This window comes from Mesocricetus auratus, unplaced genomic scaffold (genome assembly GCF_017639785.1).
Source record: "Mesocricetus auratus isolate SY011 unplaced genomic scaffold, BCM_Maur_2.0 Super-Scaffold_100691, whole genome shotgun sequence".
In the NCBI taxonomy this organism is placed as follows: domain Eukaryota; kingdom Metazoa; phylum Chordata; class Mammalia; order Rodentia; family Cricetidae; genus Mesocricetus; species Mesocricetus auratus.
The window spans coordinates 45746914-45763383 of NW_024429267.1; the positions used below are offsets into that span (position 1 = coordinate 45746914).

General features: G+C 56.6%; 1 protein-coding gene across 1 annotated transcript; it reads right to left on the reverse strand.

The window, feature by feature from the left end:
- Positions 1–354: 354 nt before the first annotated feature.
- Positions 355–14741, reverse strand: Slc38a3 (solute carrier family 38 member 3). Its single transcript, XM_013117063.3, has 16 exons — positions 14622–14741; positions 6818–6969; positions 6659–6737; positions 6392–6507; positions 5805–5878; positions 5625–5717; positions 5457–5538; positions 4409–4491; positions 4241–4299; positions 3882–4043; positions 3718–3797; positions 3186–3286; positions 2849–2973; positions 2619–2763; positions 1295–1398; positions 355–1206 (listed from the first exon to the last, which is right to left on the reverse strand). The coding sequence occupies exons 2-16, from the start codon at positions 6916–6918 to the stop codon at positions 1102–1104; spliced, it is 1509 nt and encodes a 502-aa protein (XP_012972517.1). The 5' UTR covers positions 6919–6969; positions 14622–14741; the 3' UTR covers positions 355–1101.
- Between the last annotated feature and the right edge of the window lie 1729 nt (positions 14742–16470).

The following is a 16470-nucleotide window of genomic DNA, read 5'->3' on the forward strand; positions in this document are numbered from 1 at the left end:
GCTCCTGCAAGGCTCAGCCCCTGTGTGGAGCTGCTGGAGATGCACCTCACGTTGCCTCCTTCCGCAAGCTCCTCTCTGTCCCACTTCCTGGGGCCTCATTAATTCCTCCCCACCTCATCCCGTGAGAAAGCAGGTCTGTGCTGAACTTGGCCGGGGCCCAGAGCTGGGTCTGAGCATGCCTCTGGTTGGTCTGAGAGACAGGAGGTGGGGTGGGAGTAGGGGGTCTTGCTTAGTCCCGACTCACATGCAGGCAGACAGGAGAACCCCAGCGCCATTCATACCCTTACTGACCCCTACCCTGTTTTCCAGAACCCTGAGGACTACGGAGACCAAGAATACAAAACACAATCGGTCTTATGTATAATATTTATAAAAGGCCAACCTCCCCACTTCTGTGCTGGTCTGGCTCCTGGGGTCTTTGACTCCTAAGGGCAGGATATTCTGGGCCCAGCCTCCCTTCTACTGGTAGTGGAATGTAAGTCATGGCCCACGCTTGAGGTGTGGGAGTCCCAGCCTCCCCAGCTCCCCAGAACTGGTGAAGGTCTACAGCAGGGATCCCTTGTGGTGCACACCAGCCCCAGATATGGGGTAGGATAGGGTCTCCTCCTACAAAGGAGACATAAGAAGAGGACAAGAGAATCCTAGATCTCGGGTCCAAGTGTTGGAGAAGGGCCTGGGAGGTCAGCAGGCTGGGGGAGATGAGGCCTCTGGGTGTAGACTATGGCTTCCTGGCAGGCCTGGGGGATGTCTTCAGGCCTGGGTTCTGGCTCTGAGTGACCTCAGGAGGTGACTGCTGGGCCTCAGTGTACACAGCTGTGGGAGCAGGATGGGGGGTTTCGGTGGGATCTGAGGCAGGAGCCCCACCCTGTTCCTAGCTCAGGAAGCCCCTGCAGCTCTGGAGCCCAGCAGGGGGGTGGTCCGAGGGCCTTGGTCCTGGCTCTTCAACAAAAAAACCTTCCACCGGAGAGGATATGGGTGGAGCCAAATGCTGTAGTATTTACAGTGTCTTTCTCCCCTTACTGAGCCCCTGGCTGGGAGCAGGGGCTGGAGAGTGAGGGCCGGGGCGCTAGGATGAATAGACAGAGCAAGATGGGAGCCATCCTAATGGTGTCCTCCATGCTGGCTGGTCCCCGAGACCCAGTCGATGATGATGAAACTCAAGCTCATGGTCATCAGCAAGAAGCCAACCGCAGCGAAGCACAGGGCCTGTGGAGGTCAGAAATGACAGGCCTGAGATGACACGGACAGTTCCCTCAGCCCTGCCCTCATCCACCGGCTCCCAGGCCCCTCGTACCAGGATTTTGGGGACGGATCTTGCAGGCTCCTTCTCTGTAGGCATGATTCGGAAGTAGAAGATGGCGGGGAAGATGAAGATGAGGCACGGAGCGGATGTGGCACCTGACAAAAACAGCATAGCAACAGCTGGCTCGGTCGCCTGTCGGCCAAGGTCTGAGGTGCACTCGCAGTGAGATGAAGCCTTCTTTATTGGGGGATTGCACTCTGTGTTGTGAGAGCTCTGCCTGATTCTAGGGGAGCCCACCAACCTTTCCCCATGTCCTCTATCCACCAGGCAGCAAGGCTGATGGCGTTGGCGGGTCAGGAAAATGTGCGTGAGTGGAGCTAACGATGAAGAAAAGAAACTTATTACACATTAAAGCCTTCAGGGGCCTGGCCTCTTTTTTTTTTTTTTTTAAGATTTATTTATTTATCATGTATACAGTGTTCTGTCTGCATGTATGCCTGCAGGCCAGAAGAGGGCACCAGATCTCATTACAGATGGTTGTGAGCCACCATGTGGTTGCTGGGAATTGAACTCAGGGCCTCTGGAAGAGCAGCCAGTGCTCTTAACCTCTGAGCCATCTCTCCAGCCCGGGCCTGGCCTCCTAACAGGGGTTGTTATCATTTGGATCTCGAATGCTCTCAGAAGGCCCAAGTGTTTGATGGTGGGGTCTCTAGGTTGGTGCTGTTTGGAAGGGCAAACCTTTAAGAGGTGGAACCTGTGGGAAGTCCTTGGGTATGAGTCTCTTAAGGGAACTCCTGTTCCCTTTAGTTCTTGGCCGTGGATAAGCAGTTTACATCATGATGTATATTATCCCATTACAGCCCTCAAGCCAGTCAGCACCGGTCAGTCACAGCTGGAGCATGTAAAAGTATGAGCCAGAATAACCCTGTTTGTTGGTTGGTTGGTTGGTTGGTTTGTCTGGGGACAAGGCTATCCCAGGATAGCCTCCAACTATATAGCTAAGAGTGACCTTGGACTCTTGGTTTTCTTGCCTCCACCTTCTCAATGCTGGGGATATTGGCCCAGACTTGAGGCGCGAATACCTGGACTCAATTGATTCTCAAGCTAAGATTACAGGTACATACAACCATGCCAGGTCCTTTGTGAAGACTTTGGTCCTAGAGTCCATCCCATCCTCTGTTAAAGAGGATTGACTCAGTGGTTTTGAGTCTTCAAAATGGATTACAATAGCCTTAAGAACAAGAGTTCAGGTTGGAGGCTAACCCATGTCCACAGTGGACAACTGTGGCTTAAATGTAGGTGTGTCTACCAGGATGTGCAGAAGTGAGATTCCCTGGGACACTATCCCACTTGTACAGTGGGGCCAGACTCTCACCAATGATTCCAAAGATGCCCAAGATGTTGGGGGCAAAGATAACCAGCAGGTTGATGCAAGTAAGCAGACCGGTGGCGATGAGCACGTGCCGCAACCAGCTGAACTCCTGGTTCTGAAACAGCATCTGCTGGATGGCGCGTCGTACCTGGGCAGATGGGAGGGGCCGTCAGTCCGGCGGCCCCCCTCAGACCCTCCCTTGCAGCAGCCCCGCCGCCTGCCCGCTGGCTCACCGGGAACAAGACGATGGGAACAGTAAGTGTGACTGCTATTAGCACGGCCACCCGCACACACAAGATCAGCACATCAAATGGGTCCACTTTGCTGTAGGTGTGCAGCAGCTCCGACTCCACCCCGTCTGCGGCAGGCAGGGAGGGTGGTCAGCAGGCCAGGGGGCGGTGGACCCTGACGCTGTGGGGAGTGGCACTCAGACTCACCTCCACAGCTGCAGGACACAGTCAGGCATCACACATCTAGTGAGTGCCCACAGTATTCAGGGCGCTACGGCCACTGACCAGCCCTTGCCTCCCAGCCTGGCCTCTGATCCCACCCATGCGGATCCAGCCATACCATAGAAGGTGAGGTAGCCGAAGAGGGCAGCCAGGAAGTACATGACATACATGACAGCAATGGACAGGTTGGAGATGTGTTGCATCTTCTTCTTGGAGGGGCTGCAGACGTAAGGGGGGGTTGGTGACAAGCTGAGCCACCCTGTATATACCCGAGACCTGAGGGTCTCTCTGGTACCACTTTCTCTCCAGCAGTGAGAAAGTCTCCTTCTTGCCCCTACTACTCTTTTTTTTTTGGTTTTTCCAGACAGGGTTTCTCTGTATTGTTTTGGAGGCTGTACTGTAACTCGCTCTGTAGACCAGGCTGGTCTCGAACTCACAGAGATCCGCTTACCTCTGCCTCCCCAGTGCTGGCATTAAAGGCCTAAACACCACTGCCCGGATCCTAATGCCCACACTTATCAACATGGAGATCTTTGGTCTGGTGACCTGGGTGTCATCTCCTCCCCCTGCAGACACATATCCAAGGCCGCACCCACTCTCTGCAGACCATCAGGGCCGCCACCGCCCCTCTCCCAGCCACAGACACCTACTCCTTGAGCTCTGTGTATATGGGCAGCACCTCAGGGTGGCAGACGAAGGCGAAGGCCATGATGGGGATGGTGTACGCCGTCTGGAGACACACAGAGCTGCGTCAGGACAGCCCTCCCCCCGAGGCCCTCCCCCACTGCCCCGGCCTGGCTTGGCCTGCTGGAACCTGTGAGTTGAGTGTGAAGTAGCTCGGGGTACAGAAGGCTGCAGCCTCAGGCTCGTCCTGTAGCTGTGCCTTCTCCAGTGCCACCGTGTGGCTGAAGTTGCCTGTGGCATTGGCCAAGTTGTGCGCCAAGGGGCAGGGGACTTGGAACTTCTTGTAGATAACCTGGCATGGGGGAGGGCGAGCGTGTCAGTGCCTACAAAGTCGCTGTGAAGCTACTACATTCAAGGCTAGAAGAGCTGCTCTCTCACTCTGGCTTCCCCAGGGTCCTGCCCCGCCCCCGGCCCCGCCCAGGCCCCGCCCCCGGCCCTGGACTCCCTTGGGCCACTGCTCTTTCCTGACCAACATGGAGGGTGGCTCACTGCGATCAAGAAGAACACCATGCAGCTGAGAGAGAAGCCACTGGAGTAGCCTAGGTAGCCTGCCAAGGAGGGAACTGTGAGGCTTCCTTCACAACATGAAGATGGCCACAAGGGTTCAGCCATCATGTGTCCCTCCACACCCCTCTACGGCTGACCCCGTTGACTCACCAAGCTGCCGCATTAGTGCTAGGGGCAGAATGATGGTGACAGATACCAGGATCACAAGGTAGTTGCCATCCATGTACCACACCCTGAAGGAGTAAGAGTGGGAAGCCAGTCACAGCCTCCTCAGCCTGGAGTGGGACCTCCTGCACTTCCCTGTCCGGACACCAGTGATGCTACATTGTGTCCTGTGACCAGCAGTTAACCATGACTCTCTGTCTCCCTGAGCTTTTCTAAAAAGGGGGGCTCATTGTCACACTCCTAAGTGTGTAAGCTGGACTGGGACACAGCTTATGTGGGTCCCCTTATGAGTGCAACTTCTGACGCACAGAGGCCTGGGCTCAGCCCCTGAGGGGGGTGGCAGGGTGAAAGGACCTGACTCAGGAAGGGTTGGCCTTTCTCCTGGGGGTCTCTGGGGCTTGTGGCCCTTGTGGCCTTTCTTGGCACCTGCATCTTGTATTATTCTGGCCCTTATCTTTCCTGGAAATGAACACGGAGTATAGATAAGGGGAAAAGGACCAGGACCATCCATTCTTCTAGAGCAAATTCAAAGGCAAATTTCGTGTGGAAAGTCCCCTAGGTACGGAATCCTAATTCTTTCTTGCCTCTCAGAACCATTCTCAGTCACGCGGCCCCTCTGCTCACAGGCACTGGGTGGTCAGGAGCAGAGCTACTCTCTCCTCCCTCCCCCTCAAACACAAAGCAAGGCTGACGCCCAGCCGGTGCTGGCTAAGTAGCAGGCACCCCCCACATGCCCTGGGCTTAATCTCTTGGTAGTGACAGGGAGGGAGGGTGACCCCATGGTCAGGAATAGCAGGTGCTTAGAGCTAAGCCTGAGGCCCTTCTGCTCATGTGCAGGGGCCTGGGTCACATGGCCCCTAGCCTTCCTAGTTCTAAAAGCCCTCTCCTGGGGGTTTCCCTGGATGTTCCGCACACAAACAGGACCGGATGCGGCTCTGTTTGCAGTTCCCTGCTCTGCACCAGCCATGCTTCTGCCTTGTCTATGAGGCTAGCTGGGCACCCACTGCTTCCCACCCTTGTTCCCCAGACTCACGAGGTCGGCTTCTCCAGATTCAGAAAGGTCTGTATGACAAGAGGCAACTCAGACTTGATGATGTATAGGTAGCTGGACATGGCTGGGAGTGGAGGCAGGGGAACAGCTGTGAGCTCAACTGACCCAGCCAGCCTTCCTGGATCCCACTGCCCCCACCACCAGTCTCACCTCCAATGTTCTGCAGCGTGATGGCCAGGGCTGCTGCCAGCTTCCCTGGAGTCCCAAAGGCACGGTAGCCCAGCTGCTCATAGGCGCGGATGCCTGTAGAAACCGGATGTCAGGATAGTGGGGGGGGGTTCCCCCAATTCACCTCAGCCCTGTCCCTCTGGAGGCCTGCAAGAGGCTCACCCACGATGCCTGAAGACTTGAGGAGCAGGTGGATGGAGTAGCTAGACAGCAGGGCAACAGCTGTCAGAAGGAACCTGAAGAACATGGAGGAAAACGAGCCGTTAGAGGTTGGCTGGCAGGGAGTGATGAGCTCAAGGAGGCTGGGAGGAAGGAGTCTGTGATGTCAATGTCTGAGGAGCGGGTGCAAGTCAGGAGACTCCAGAGACATGAACACTACTCTCTTTGACCCTCTGGGGGCCCTCTGGGTCAAGGGTGCCCTGTGGTGTCTGAGCACCTTCTTTTCTTGAGCCTTTGGGACAAACATGTTTTCCATTCAGGCTTCAGGGCAGAGCCACCAAATCAAGGACACGTGTAGCCACACAAGGCCTGGCCACAAGGGTTCAGCCATCATGTGTAAACGCAGTAGAACAGACTCAGGCCTGTAGGGCTGGCCTTGTGGCTTTGAAGAACAGTGAGGTGTGTTTGTCTGGCTGTGGGTGTTTTTGCAGCAGTGAACTGGGTGCAGAGTAGGACGTGCCCACCCACTGGATAGCGAGCTGTAAGGTCCTGGGAGGTCATGGCTGGCCGCTGTTTGCAGAGGCACTTACAGGAAAAGGATGATGCCAGTATTGGCCATGGCGTAGGCGAGCCCTAGGATGCCACTGCCCATGATGGCGTTGCTGAGGTTGAACACGGACATCCCAAACGATGTCTTCCCCTCGAACTGCAGGTACCGAAGTGGGGTGGGGAAACATGGGGAATCAGGAAAAGGTGGGGCACTGGTGGTGTCCTCCCTCATGGCCTCCCCCAGAGCACATCATCCCTGTGTCCAACCTCCCCACCGTCCCCCAAGCCCCTCACGCTGCCCAGCTCACGTCGGTGAAATGCGGCTGCTTGCTGGAGCCTTTCTGAAGGAAGCCCTTGCCTTCTGCACAGTGTTGGGGGTCTTCAGCCCTGCAGGAGGAGGCCAGCACATGCGACTCAGCTCCGCCCCTGTGTCCCATACCCCTGCCCCAAGCCCCTTTTCCACTTACCTCTGTGTGTCTGTTGTGGACACGCCCACTGGCAGAAGCCCCTCCAGGTGTTTGCCGTTGGGTACCAGCTCCACCATCTCTGTCTGCCGGGGTATCTCCATGGCTCAGAGACCACCCGGGAGCGCTGCTTTCACACCAGCACAGTCAGAAGTCTGTGGAGTGATCAGTTCTTCTGGTTAGCTTTGAGATCATGGGCTAGCCTCCCACACGAAGCCAGTGGCCGTAGTACATCTCCGACAGGGGCACCGGGGACAGACAGGCATACGAGGGCTCCCTGGGACCTGTCTCTTCCTTGGATCTGCCCGTGGGGTGTGGGGTAGAGTGTGGGCACCTGGACTCCTAGGACACCCTGGTGGGACAAGGACAAGTTCAAGTCCCCATATGTAGACCGATCCAAGCAAGCAAGCTGTTAGGGCCTCAGTTTCTCTACCTGTGAAGCCAGGGTCATTTGGGCGATCTGGGCCCATAGCCCCGAATGCTGAGTCCTAGGTCCCGACCCTACCCGGCATGTGCGTCTTGGAGTGAAGCCCCTTCCTCACAGTAGGCCTGGGACACAGTTTCCTGAGCTGGTCCTGTGTGCCAGGGGCCTCCTGGCCAACCTAGCATGGCACTGCCCGATGGCTGGAGGCCTTGGGAGAGGGTGAGGGCTGCGGGCCCTGTTCCCGGCGGGCTCTGCTGGCAGTCAGAACAAAGGGCCCTCTGTGGGCTGAGAGCTGGCTCTGTGGACAGCAGGCGCAGAGGATGCCCCCTCCAGAGCCAGGAGGCCTGAGGCGGTGCTGGGGCTGGACACCTGGGCCTATCCAGCCTGGTTGTGGTGAAAGGCCCTCAGGGGCCCTTCCAGGAAATGGATGTCCTAGGGCACAGTTCTCTGGGCCACTTGGTCTTCATGCTTCTCACAACCCTGGCCTCGGGACCATGCTTCCTTCTAGCATTGCCTCTCTTGCCAGGGGCCCCTAATCCTCGGGGCCTGCTGTTCAAGCCATCCTCTAAAGAAAGCCCTCGTTTCCCTGGACCAGGAGCTGGGGCTAGGCTGGCTGAAGAGGAGCCCAGGTCACTGCTGGGTGCCCCTTCTTTCTCCCTGGGCTTGGCTCAACGGGGCTGCAGAAGATCCAGCTTCCCCACTCTCCACTGAGCACTGCCCAGACAACTCACTGGGACCAAGGGTTACCTGCCGTGCCCAGAAGATGTCTGGGCAAAGTGAACCAGGCCCTGTCAGGACAGCCTAAAGGCCGGAGTGGCCAGCAGGGGGGCTGAGCCAGCGTGGAGTCCAGAAAAAGGTGTCTGTGCCAGACAGGGTAGCCAGAGCCTGGGCCTGAGGCATAGCAGGGTATGCCTAATGGTCTCAGGTTGGCTTTGAAGTGGGAAGCTACAAGAAGCGCAAACAAGCACTCAGGATTGACCTACAGGGCTCCTGCACCGTGTAGACACCTGCCTCCCTACATCCACAGAGTACCTCACTCACTGCTTTGACCCAGAGCTCAGACCTCGAATCCCTCAGCCCTGGGCACTCTGCACCTGGCACCATTATTTACCTCCGTCTCCCTGGTTGCTGGTTTTGAGCCCCTTACCCTTCCAGCCCACTCAGGACCCTGTCAGTGTGAACCTCTCTTCTTGGAATCTCTTTCCTACACCATCCATCACTCCCTAGGCTGCCCCTGGCTGATCCCTGGCATCAACATCCCTCCCAGGATCTCACCTAGGTGGAAGGTACCACTGCCAGGTCTCCGAAATCCCTCCAGAGCACCCCCTGGCACTTAGTGGGTTGCCCGTGCTGGGTTCCCACCCCGGGCAAGCTGGGACAAGCCTTTGGAGTGTGCTGTGTCAGCAGTCTGGCCAGGCAACCGTTTCCGCCATAATGACAGAGGCCCCCAGGGCTTGCCTGGGCTGGTGTGCACAGGACTCTGCTCTATTCTGTCATCAGGGTACCAAGCAGCCTGGCACTGCCTCCAGGGAGACTAAGTCCATGGAATGGCTACAGGAGGTACCTAAGGTGCTGGGTCTGGGCTCCCCCGGCCCCCTTAGGATGTGGGGTTACAGTCTTTGGGGCCTGGTGGCTATTATTCCTAAGCAGTCATTGCTGGGTCTCAGGCTGCCCTGAGATCCCAGGAAGGATGTTGAATATTCGTCCTTAAGTGATCTCTATTCTGGTAGAGGTAACACTCTTCCATGTTCCATTACTTCTCCCAGCAACCACTACTCTAAATGTCCTGCTACAATTGGATGTGAAACACATTCTTTGGGACTTTAAGGGGAGACAGGCTAGGGATATAGATAAGTGGTAGAGTCTTTCCCAGACATGCATAAATGCCAGTGGGGGGGGGGGAAAGGTTAGGGGATAGAGTTATCAAGGAAGGCTTCCTGGAGGAGGTGGTATAGCCGGGACTAAATTTCCAATAGAAGCTCCAAGGCGTAAAATAAAGAAGAGAGCTTTAGGCAGAGGGCACAGCATAGACATAGGCTCTGAGGAGTGGTATTAGCAGGTGGGGAGGGTACAATGAAGACAAACCTTCCAGGGTCCTAAAGGCTAAGTCAGGGTCTGTACCTCAGTGAAGGCAGGCTTCAGGACTAGAGCCCCACACTGGAAACTAGCTTTGACCCTATAAGGGAGACCTCAGATATTTCTTTGTTTCTTTTTTTTTGGTTTTTCCAGACAGGGTTTCTCTGTATTGTTTTGGAGGCTGTCCTGGAACTCACTCTGTAGACCAGGCTGGCCTTTAACTCACAGAGATCTGCCTGCCTCTGCCTCCTGAGTGCTGGGATTAAAGGCGTGCGCCACCACCACCCGACTGACTTCGCATATTTCTAAGGCTGCCAGTTCGTCTGTGACAGCACCTACCCGCCTTGGCCGTCTCCTCCTCTCCTTTGTGTCAGGGAGTCAGGGTAAACTCAGGGGAGAAGACTGGTTAGGAAAGCTGGCAGCAGAGCCAGTCCCACGGACTGTGTCGTCCAGCCTGGACAAGTCCTGCCGTGCAGCGGGGACAAAGCACCCCCACCCGGGACCTCATTGCCCCCTCATATCTAGGGGTCCTGTGAGGCTAGACCAAAGCTGACAACAGAGTGAGGGAGCTCCATGAGGCTTCACCTTCCAGAGCAGACCATGGTGTGCAAAGAACGGTAAAGCCTCAGGTAGAGAGAGCAAGGAGCCGTGGGCAGGTCAGCAGAACGCGTTGGTCGTGAGTGCAGTGTGTGCCTGGGCAGGGAGCCGCTGGCCTGGCTCGGGCCACTGCTCTTGTTTGTTCTGCGGGGGGATGGGAGGGGAGGGGGCAGCATCAGCAGGAAGGTGCATCAAGCAGCGCCTGCCCACGCGAGCATCACAGAGTGAGAATTCATCAGACACACCTCGGCAGGTGTTGACTTTGGCTAATTAAAGACTTCTAGGCCCCGGAATCCAGGCCAGGATGGGCTGGCTGCTTGCATCAGCCACTATGGGAACCACGGCTTTCTGGTCTACGTCACAGCCCCAGGTCCTGCTCTTCTCCTCGTTTCTCAGGGATGTACGTGGGTTTGCCTGGGTGGGCTGGCCACAAGGTGGCCTCTACCTCTCCCAGTCTGGCAGCCATATGTCCTGATGGGGGTGTGGGGGTCATGTGAAGTTCATTGTTATAGCCCAGGCTTCATGGGCCTGGGCAGCCTTGGCCTCAGCCCAAGGAAGACCTGGTGAGAAGTAAGTAGGCTGCTTGGAGTGAAGGGTCACCGTGCCTGTCACTGGACTGGGCTTTCCAAGGTGGGAAAAGCTTCCCTAGCTTAGCCATTATGACTGAGTACCTCTAGATAGCTACCTCTCTGCTGGCCTGCTTCTCCCGATTTTAAAGAGAAGACTCCACCTTGGACAAAGCGTACATTACTGGGAATCAGTACACAGCTGACATATTTGAACTTTAAGTCCCTAACACATAGCACAGTGACTGCTGAGAGATGCTACCGCTGTAGGAGACGGAGGCTATCAGGACAGTCAGTCCCCCAGGCCGCAGCGTCACAGTTTGGTGGTAGAAGACCCCAGTCCTGTCCCTACCAGTGGAATCCCGCCATCACCACACAGATCAGGAGAGTGTAACGTGTGACCCACGTGTGACCGGCACGGATGGCACAAGGTGCTCGCACAGCAGCGGACAGAGCCGGGACAGGTGCCACCTGGAGCTCTGACACACTAGCCACCCCAGTGCCTCAGCCTCTGCTGCTTGGCCCAGGGATCTGGAGCCTGACTTGATGTTCTGGCTATCCGGAAGTACCTAGGAGGATCTGAGAAGCCCAGCTGGGGCCGGAAGGCAGACTTTCCTGTGACAGGGGACATTTCCTAGACAACCAGCAGATGCTTACAAGCCACCTTGGCCTCCTCTCCCACCTCAGCTTGGACCCTCTTGGCTCAGGATGGTTCTTAAGAGAGACTGCAGCCAGAACCTCCTGCCCCAAGCTGGCCAGAACCAGCAGCAGCCCCTCCTCCAACTCCATTGCCAGCTTGTTCAGAGGGACGTGTGGCCAGAGGTCCTGCTGAGGCAGAGGACAGGACATCACGTGACTGTGGCCCCCCAGAGGCCGGGGAGACCCTGCGCCAGCCAGCCCAGCTTCCTCCCGGCCGACCCGGAATCCCCTGGAGGTGGCCAAATATTTGGACAGCCGGACTCCTGGCCCCAAGGAAAACTGGAACACAGGGCCTGGGGCAGTTTGGGACTCATTGTAGCCCCTGATGGGGGGCTAAGCAGGGTCAGCTTGGAGGAGGGGAGGCATTAGGTCAGGAGGATTGAGGCAGAGGGAGGGAGAGAGGGGAGAGAGATCTGGAGAGAGAGAATGCAAGAGAAAACATACACATTTCACACATGCGCCCATGCGTACTGATCTAGACAGACAACCAGACAGACAGACAGGGGCCCAAAGAGCTAGAGAAACATGGGTGGATATACAGGATCACAGACAAAAGAAAACAAAGATCAACAAAAACCACCCATAGGTAGCCGGCTTGGTATTCAGGCAAGGAGACAGAGACGGTGGGGGGTGAGAGACAAGATGTCGGCCCAGAAGGCAGGGATGGAGAGAGATGGCAGCAGAAGGCAGAGCCCCACGTGTCGTGGCACAAACTTTAATCCCATCACTCGGGAGGCAGAGGCAGGCGGATCTCTGTCAGTTCGAGGCCAGCCTGGTCTACAAAGCGAGTTCCAGGACAGCCTCCAAAATACTATGGGGAAACCCTGTCTCGAAAAACCAAAAAACAAAAAAAACAAAAAACAAAAAACCATAAACAAAGACAGAGAGCCCTGGACCGTGTGTGCAGAAGGAGACAGTGTGTGTCAGTACAGTGGGTACCATAGGATGCCCAGGTAGAACTCAAAAGGGAGTCCATAGCCGGGCGTTGGTGGCGCACGCCTTTAATCCCAGCACTCGGGAAGCAGAGGCAGGCGGATCTCTGTGAGTTCGAGACCAGCCTGGTCTACATAGCAAGTACCAGGACAGCCTCCAAAGCCACAGAGAAACCCTGTCTCTAAAAAAAAAAAAAAAGAAAGAAAGAAAGAAAAGAAAAGGGAGTCCATAAGGGAATTTTTTGCCTCTTCAGCTCTCTGTAAATTCAGATTATGTCCCACCAGCCAGATGCAATGCTATCCAGGGGCGTCAAGCCCAGGAGGGTCATAAGGCCAGGTTCTACAAGAAAACTCAGATCTTGAGGCTGGTGTCTGAAACTTATTTACCTGGATAATGGAAAAGACAAGCAGAAGAGATGGCCAGCTGGGGTGACTCCTATTGTCAGTGGCCACACACAGGTGCCGACGTGCTGGCTGCGAGGCTGTGTACAGGACGTGGCCCGCAGAGCGGAAATCCAAAGCCAAGCAACTCCAGGCCACTGGCAGGAAAGCCCCTCCTGCCCCAGCAGCTGGTCCTTCCCTTTGGCCCCCAGAAGTGCTGCCTGGTCCTTTAGCTCCCACCCTACCCTCCTGGGCCTGTCTTCCCATCCAAAGTCAAAGATCCGCCTCTTCCGTACGCTTCCGCCCACCGCACTGTGAGCAAGACACACAGTAGGTGCTCAGCCTACATTACTGAGTGAATGGAATGGTTTCAAAGGCCTCTGTGAGCCCTCAGTCCAGTTTACTGTGGCGCCTGGCCCCTGGCGATGTCTGGCATGGACCCCTTCCCTCAGGGCCCCTTCCTACTACTGCATACACCAGACATCACATCCCAGCTTTCTGTGCACACAAATGCCCAGGCCGAGTCTCCCCAGCAGGCACTTCCTTGCAAGCATGCTTTGCTCTCAACCCACACCCAGCCCAGACTTCCCGGGTATGCTTAGTTCAGCTTCATATCTTTTCCGGGTCCAGTCTAGAGTTCATGATCTACCCGCCTTCACTGCACCTGTTTCTCCATTTGTGTGGGGCTCCAGGGCCACTCTCTAGGCTAGTGACACAACTACAGGAATAACCAGCTCTTTCCAGCGGGCCGTCTGGAGCCTGAGACAAGAATCGGCAGGCACCAGGGTGGCTTGAGAGGGCAGTGAGGAGATAGGTCCTGTGGACTCAGGCAGAACAAAGCTCTGAGACACATAGTCCTGTCCTTCCTGGAGACAAAGTCCCCTACTCAAACCCAAAAAGTCAGAAATCGCTATTCCTGGTTCATTCCAGCCTCTCCAAAAAAATGGCCTCATGCACTCCGGATCCCTTCCACCACGGGGCTTTCTAGGGAAGGTTTCCACGGCTGTGCAGGAGTTCCCTACTTCCAAACAGAATTATCCTTGGGTTTATCTAGATTTCCATCCCCACCCCCCTGGCACGGAACGAGTGCTCCAAGAGACTGGCTTCCCTTCGGAAAGTAAGCCTCCATCACAGACCATGTGGCAGGGGTCTCTCTAGGGACAATACAATGGCGGGAAGCGCTTGAAGTACAGAACAGGAATGGTGGGCTAAAGGAAGAATGTGCATGGCCGTCTGCTCTACCGTACTCCTCGGGGCGCAAGGCATTGTGGGGAAGGCAGACCTGGATTCAGGTCTAGGTTCACGGCGGTGGGGGTGCAGATCCCCACATGCCCCATCCTTGGCCCCCTTCTCTAGTGTAAATAAACTGCACGCATTCGCTGTAGCCAATGAGAGGGGCCAATCCAGCAGGGGCGGGCCCATGAAAGCTGAGTCTGGCCCCCCTTACTCCCCCCCCCCCCCCCCCGGGCTAGTTCTCACACTCGGGCCAGCCAGGTCCACAGGTGGAGAGGAGCGCCCATAGCGCCCCGCCCTCAGGCCAAAGAATCAAAGGAACCCAGAGCAGGCGCACCCCACTGGCTCCACTGCAAATGACACTGGCTCTGGGGCCAGCATGGATCCCAGGGCCCCTCAGGCGTCCCGGCCCGATCTGCCCTCAAACTCTGCCCAGCGAGGCCGGGATAAATATACCCAGATTGCCGGCGTGCCAGTCAGCGGATCTGCCTCTCGGGTGCCCGTCGGGGCAGCGCTCCAGCGTCTGCCCCGGCCACCCTCTAGCTGGTGCCCGTGGGACCTGACTCTGGGAGTCGGTCTACAGTCTCCTGAGCCTCAAACTAGGTGTCCTGTGGACCCAACCCCGGGGCTGCTGTCCAGTATGGCTCTGCCAAGAAGTGGAGTCGACGAGGTACCCCTCCCAGCACCCTGGCGCAAGTTTGGGGCTGGGTGCCTACCGGCAGGCTCGCAAACCTGTGCCCTGGAGTGCTCTGGGCTCTGACTCTTGGAAAGCTGGGGCGCCTGCTCGCGCCTCGGGGTACTAGGAGAGCTGCCCAAAGCCCACTAGAGACTGGAGAAGGTACCGTGGGCTCGATCCGCTCAGCGCCCCTGGGCTGGTGGCTCTATAACCCCGGCCGTACCTGGCCTCGTGGTGGGCACGTTCGGCGCTCCGCTCCGGAGAGTGAGATCCGCTCTGCTCCAGGCTGAGCGCTGGGCTGCAGCAGCAACTGCAGCCGCAGGGGATGAAGGGTGCCCGGCCCCGGCCCCGCCCCCGGCCCGCCCCCGGCCCGCCAATCCCCGGCTGCCAGGGGGAGGAGGGGCTGGCCGGGGAGGAGCGGGGGCCTGCCAGCTTGCTCTAAGGGGCAGTCGGTGCCCTCGGTGCCCTCGGAGCCTATCGGTGGGAGATCCTGGGTGGGGAGGAATCGCTTGAGCCATGAAGGATCGGGGCGATGGTTCAGGTCAAAGTAGAGATCTTTGTAATGGTTGTAGCTGCCCTGAACCCCTGAAACACTGCCTACATCTCTCTAAACCCCAAGGGATCTTCAACCGAAAGGAGTCGCAACACCGCAAGGCTTAACTTCCGTGAGGGGCTTTGAATGGATGACTTTCAGACTTGAGTCCTTTTCTACCTTTGCTTGCCAGCGGTGACTGGAGCGGGGAGAGGGACTGTCTGAATCCGTTTTTTTTTTTTTTTTCTTCTTCACCACAATGGGTCGGTATCCTTGAGGCTGAAGTAGACATGGGCTGAGACAGCCGGTACATGGGGACAGCAAGGAGAGATTGCGTTGCCTCTTTTCTGGTCTTGCCTGGCCATGTTCTCCATTCTGTTTCTAAGATTGAGTGACTGCTGTCAGCCTGCCCTTCAGGAGCGGGGCAGGACTTTGAGGAAGGGACTTCAGGGAGGACTCATTCTTGCCTGGCAGTCTGCCACCTCTGCCTGCTTCCCACCTAGAGCTCTGGTGCTCAGAGGAAGGTGGTGTGGCAGGGAGCTGGGCGAGTTGACTTTCGCCGTAGAGGGGGTGTGTGTGGAACAGCTGCGCCCCTTGCTTCTCAGCCACTGGCTCTGATCCGACTAATTCCATGGCCTTTGCTGTTCCTTTCCAAGCTGGGCTTCTCTGTCATATCTGCCTCCTGATGTCATATCTCCTTCCTGATCCTGTGGAGACCTTCAGAAACCAGGTCTCACCCCCTTTCCGCCCTAGGCTGGGAGTCAGGACTCCTCAAATCTAGAAGTCCTGGATTCCCTTCTTGCTGACTCACCGCACCACCACAGCCAAGCCCAAGCATGCCTCAGTTTCCCTCTGTAACATAAGGAAATGGCTGTCTTTCCCTCATGCCAAAGAGAAGAGAAAGCTGTAAGCCATGAATTCAGGACTAGATGCTGGCTAGGAGGGCCAGCAAGCCGGGAAACTAAACAAAACAGCACTGACTTGTTGACAACCCCCCAAAAATCAAGCCTGCATTTCTGGTAGCTAGATGACAAGGGAAAGCTTTTCATCCTTAACTGAGGTTGACGTAATTGTCAGACCAGAGCTTACCGTGTCACGAAGAGCCATTGGAGCCCCTCCCAAAACAGCACAAGACTGGGGTGGCCCTGCCGGCAATCCCAGCCCTCCGGAGGGGAGGACCAGACGGTGTGAGACGGAAGCACCTTGGATACTCATGGGGGATATTTGTCAAGGGGTAATGGCACCAACTGGCAGTTCCTGAGGGCCCAGGCCAGCCTCAAGGTTTTCAGCATGTGAGGATTGGGGGTCCTCCATCCAAACTGAGCAGGACAGAAACTGCACTGCCGTGGAACAATCGGAAGCTAGTGCGATGAGGGGTCCCTGGGCAAAGCCAGTCATGGCTGAGCCGGGGGAAGGGTGACTGTTTGTTGTTGCTGGACCTGGACCCCTGCCAGGGTAAACAGAGCGCCGAGGCCTTTTTCACCACCTGCAGAATCTCCCAGCCCAGCCTTAGGACACTGATGGCTGCCAGGCACCTTCT

What these genes read in the sequence shown, in the direction of transcription:
- Slc38a3 (XM_013117063.3), bottom strand. Translation starts at nt 6,918, where the DNA reads ATGGAGATACCCCGGCAGACAGAGATGGTGGAGCTGGTACCCAACGGC. An exon ending in ACTTCACACTCAACTCACAG is followed by an intron (nt 3,798 to 3,881) that starts GTTCCAGCAGGC and finishes GTGTGTCTCCAG; the next exon opens with ACGGCGTACACCATCCCCAT. An exon ending in GATCCGTCCCCAAAATCCTG is followed by an intron (nt 1,207 to 1,294) that starts GTACGAGGGGCC and finishes TGACCTCCACAG; the next exon opens with GCCCTGTGCTTCGCTGCGGT.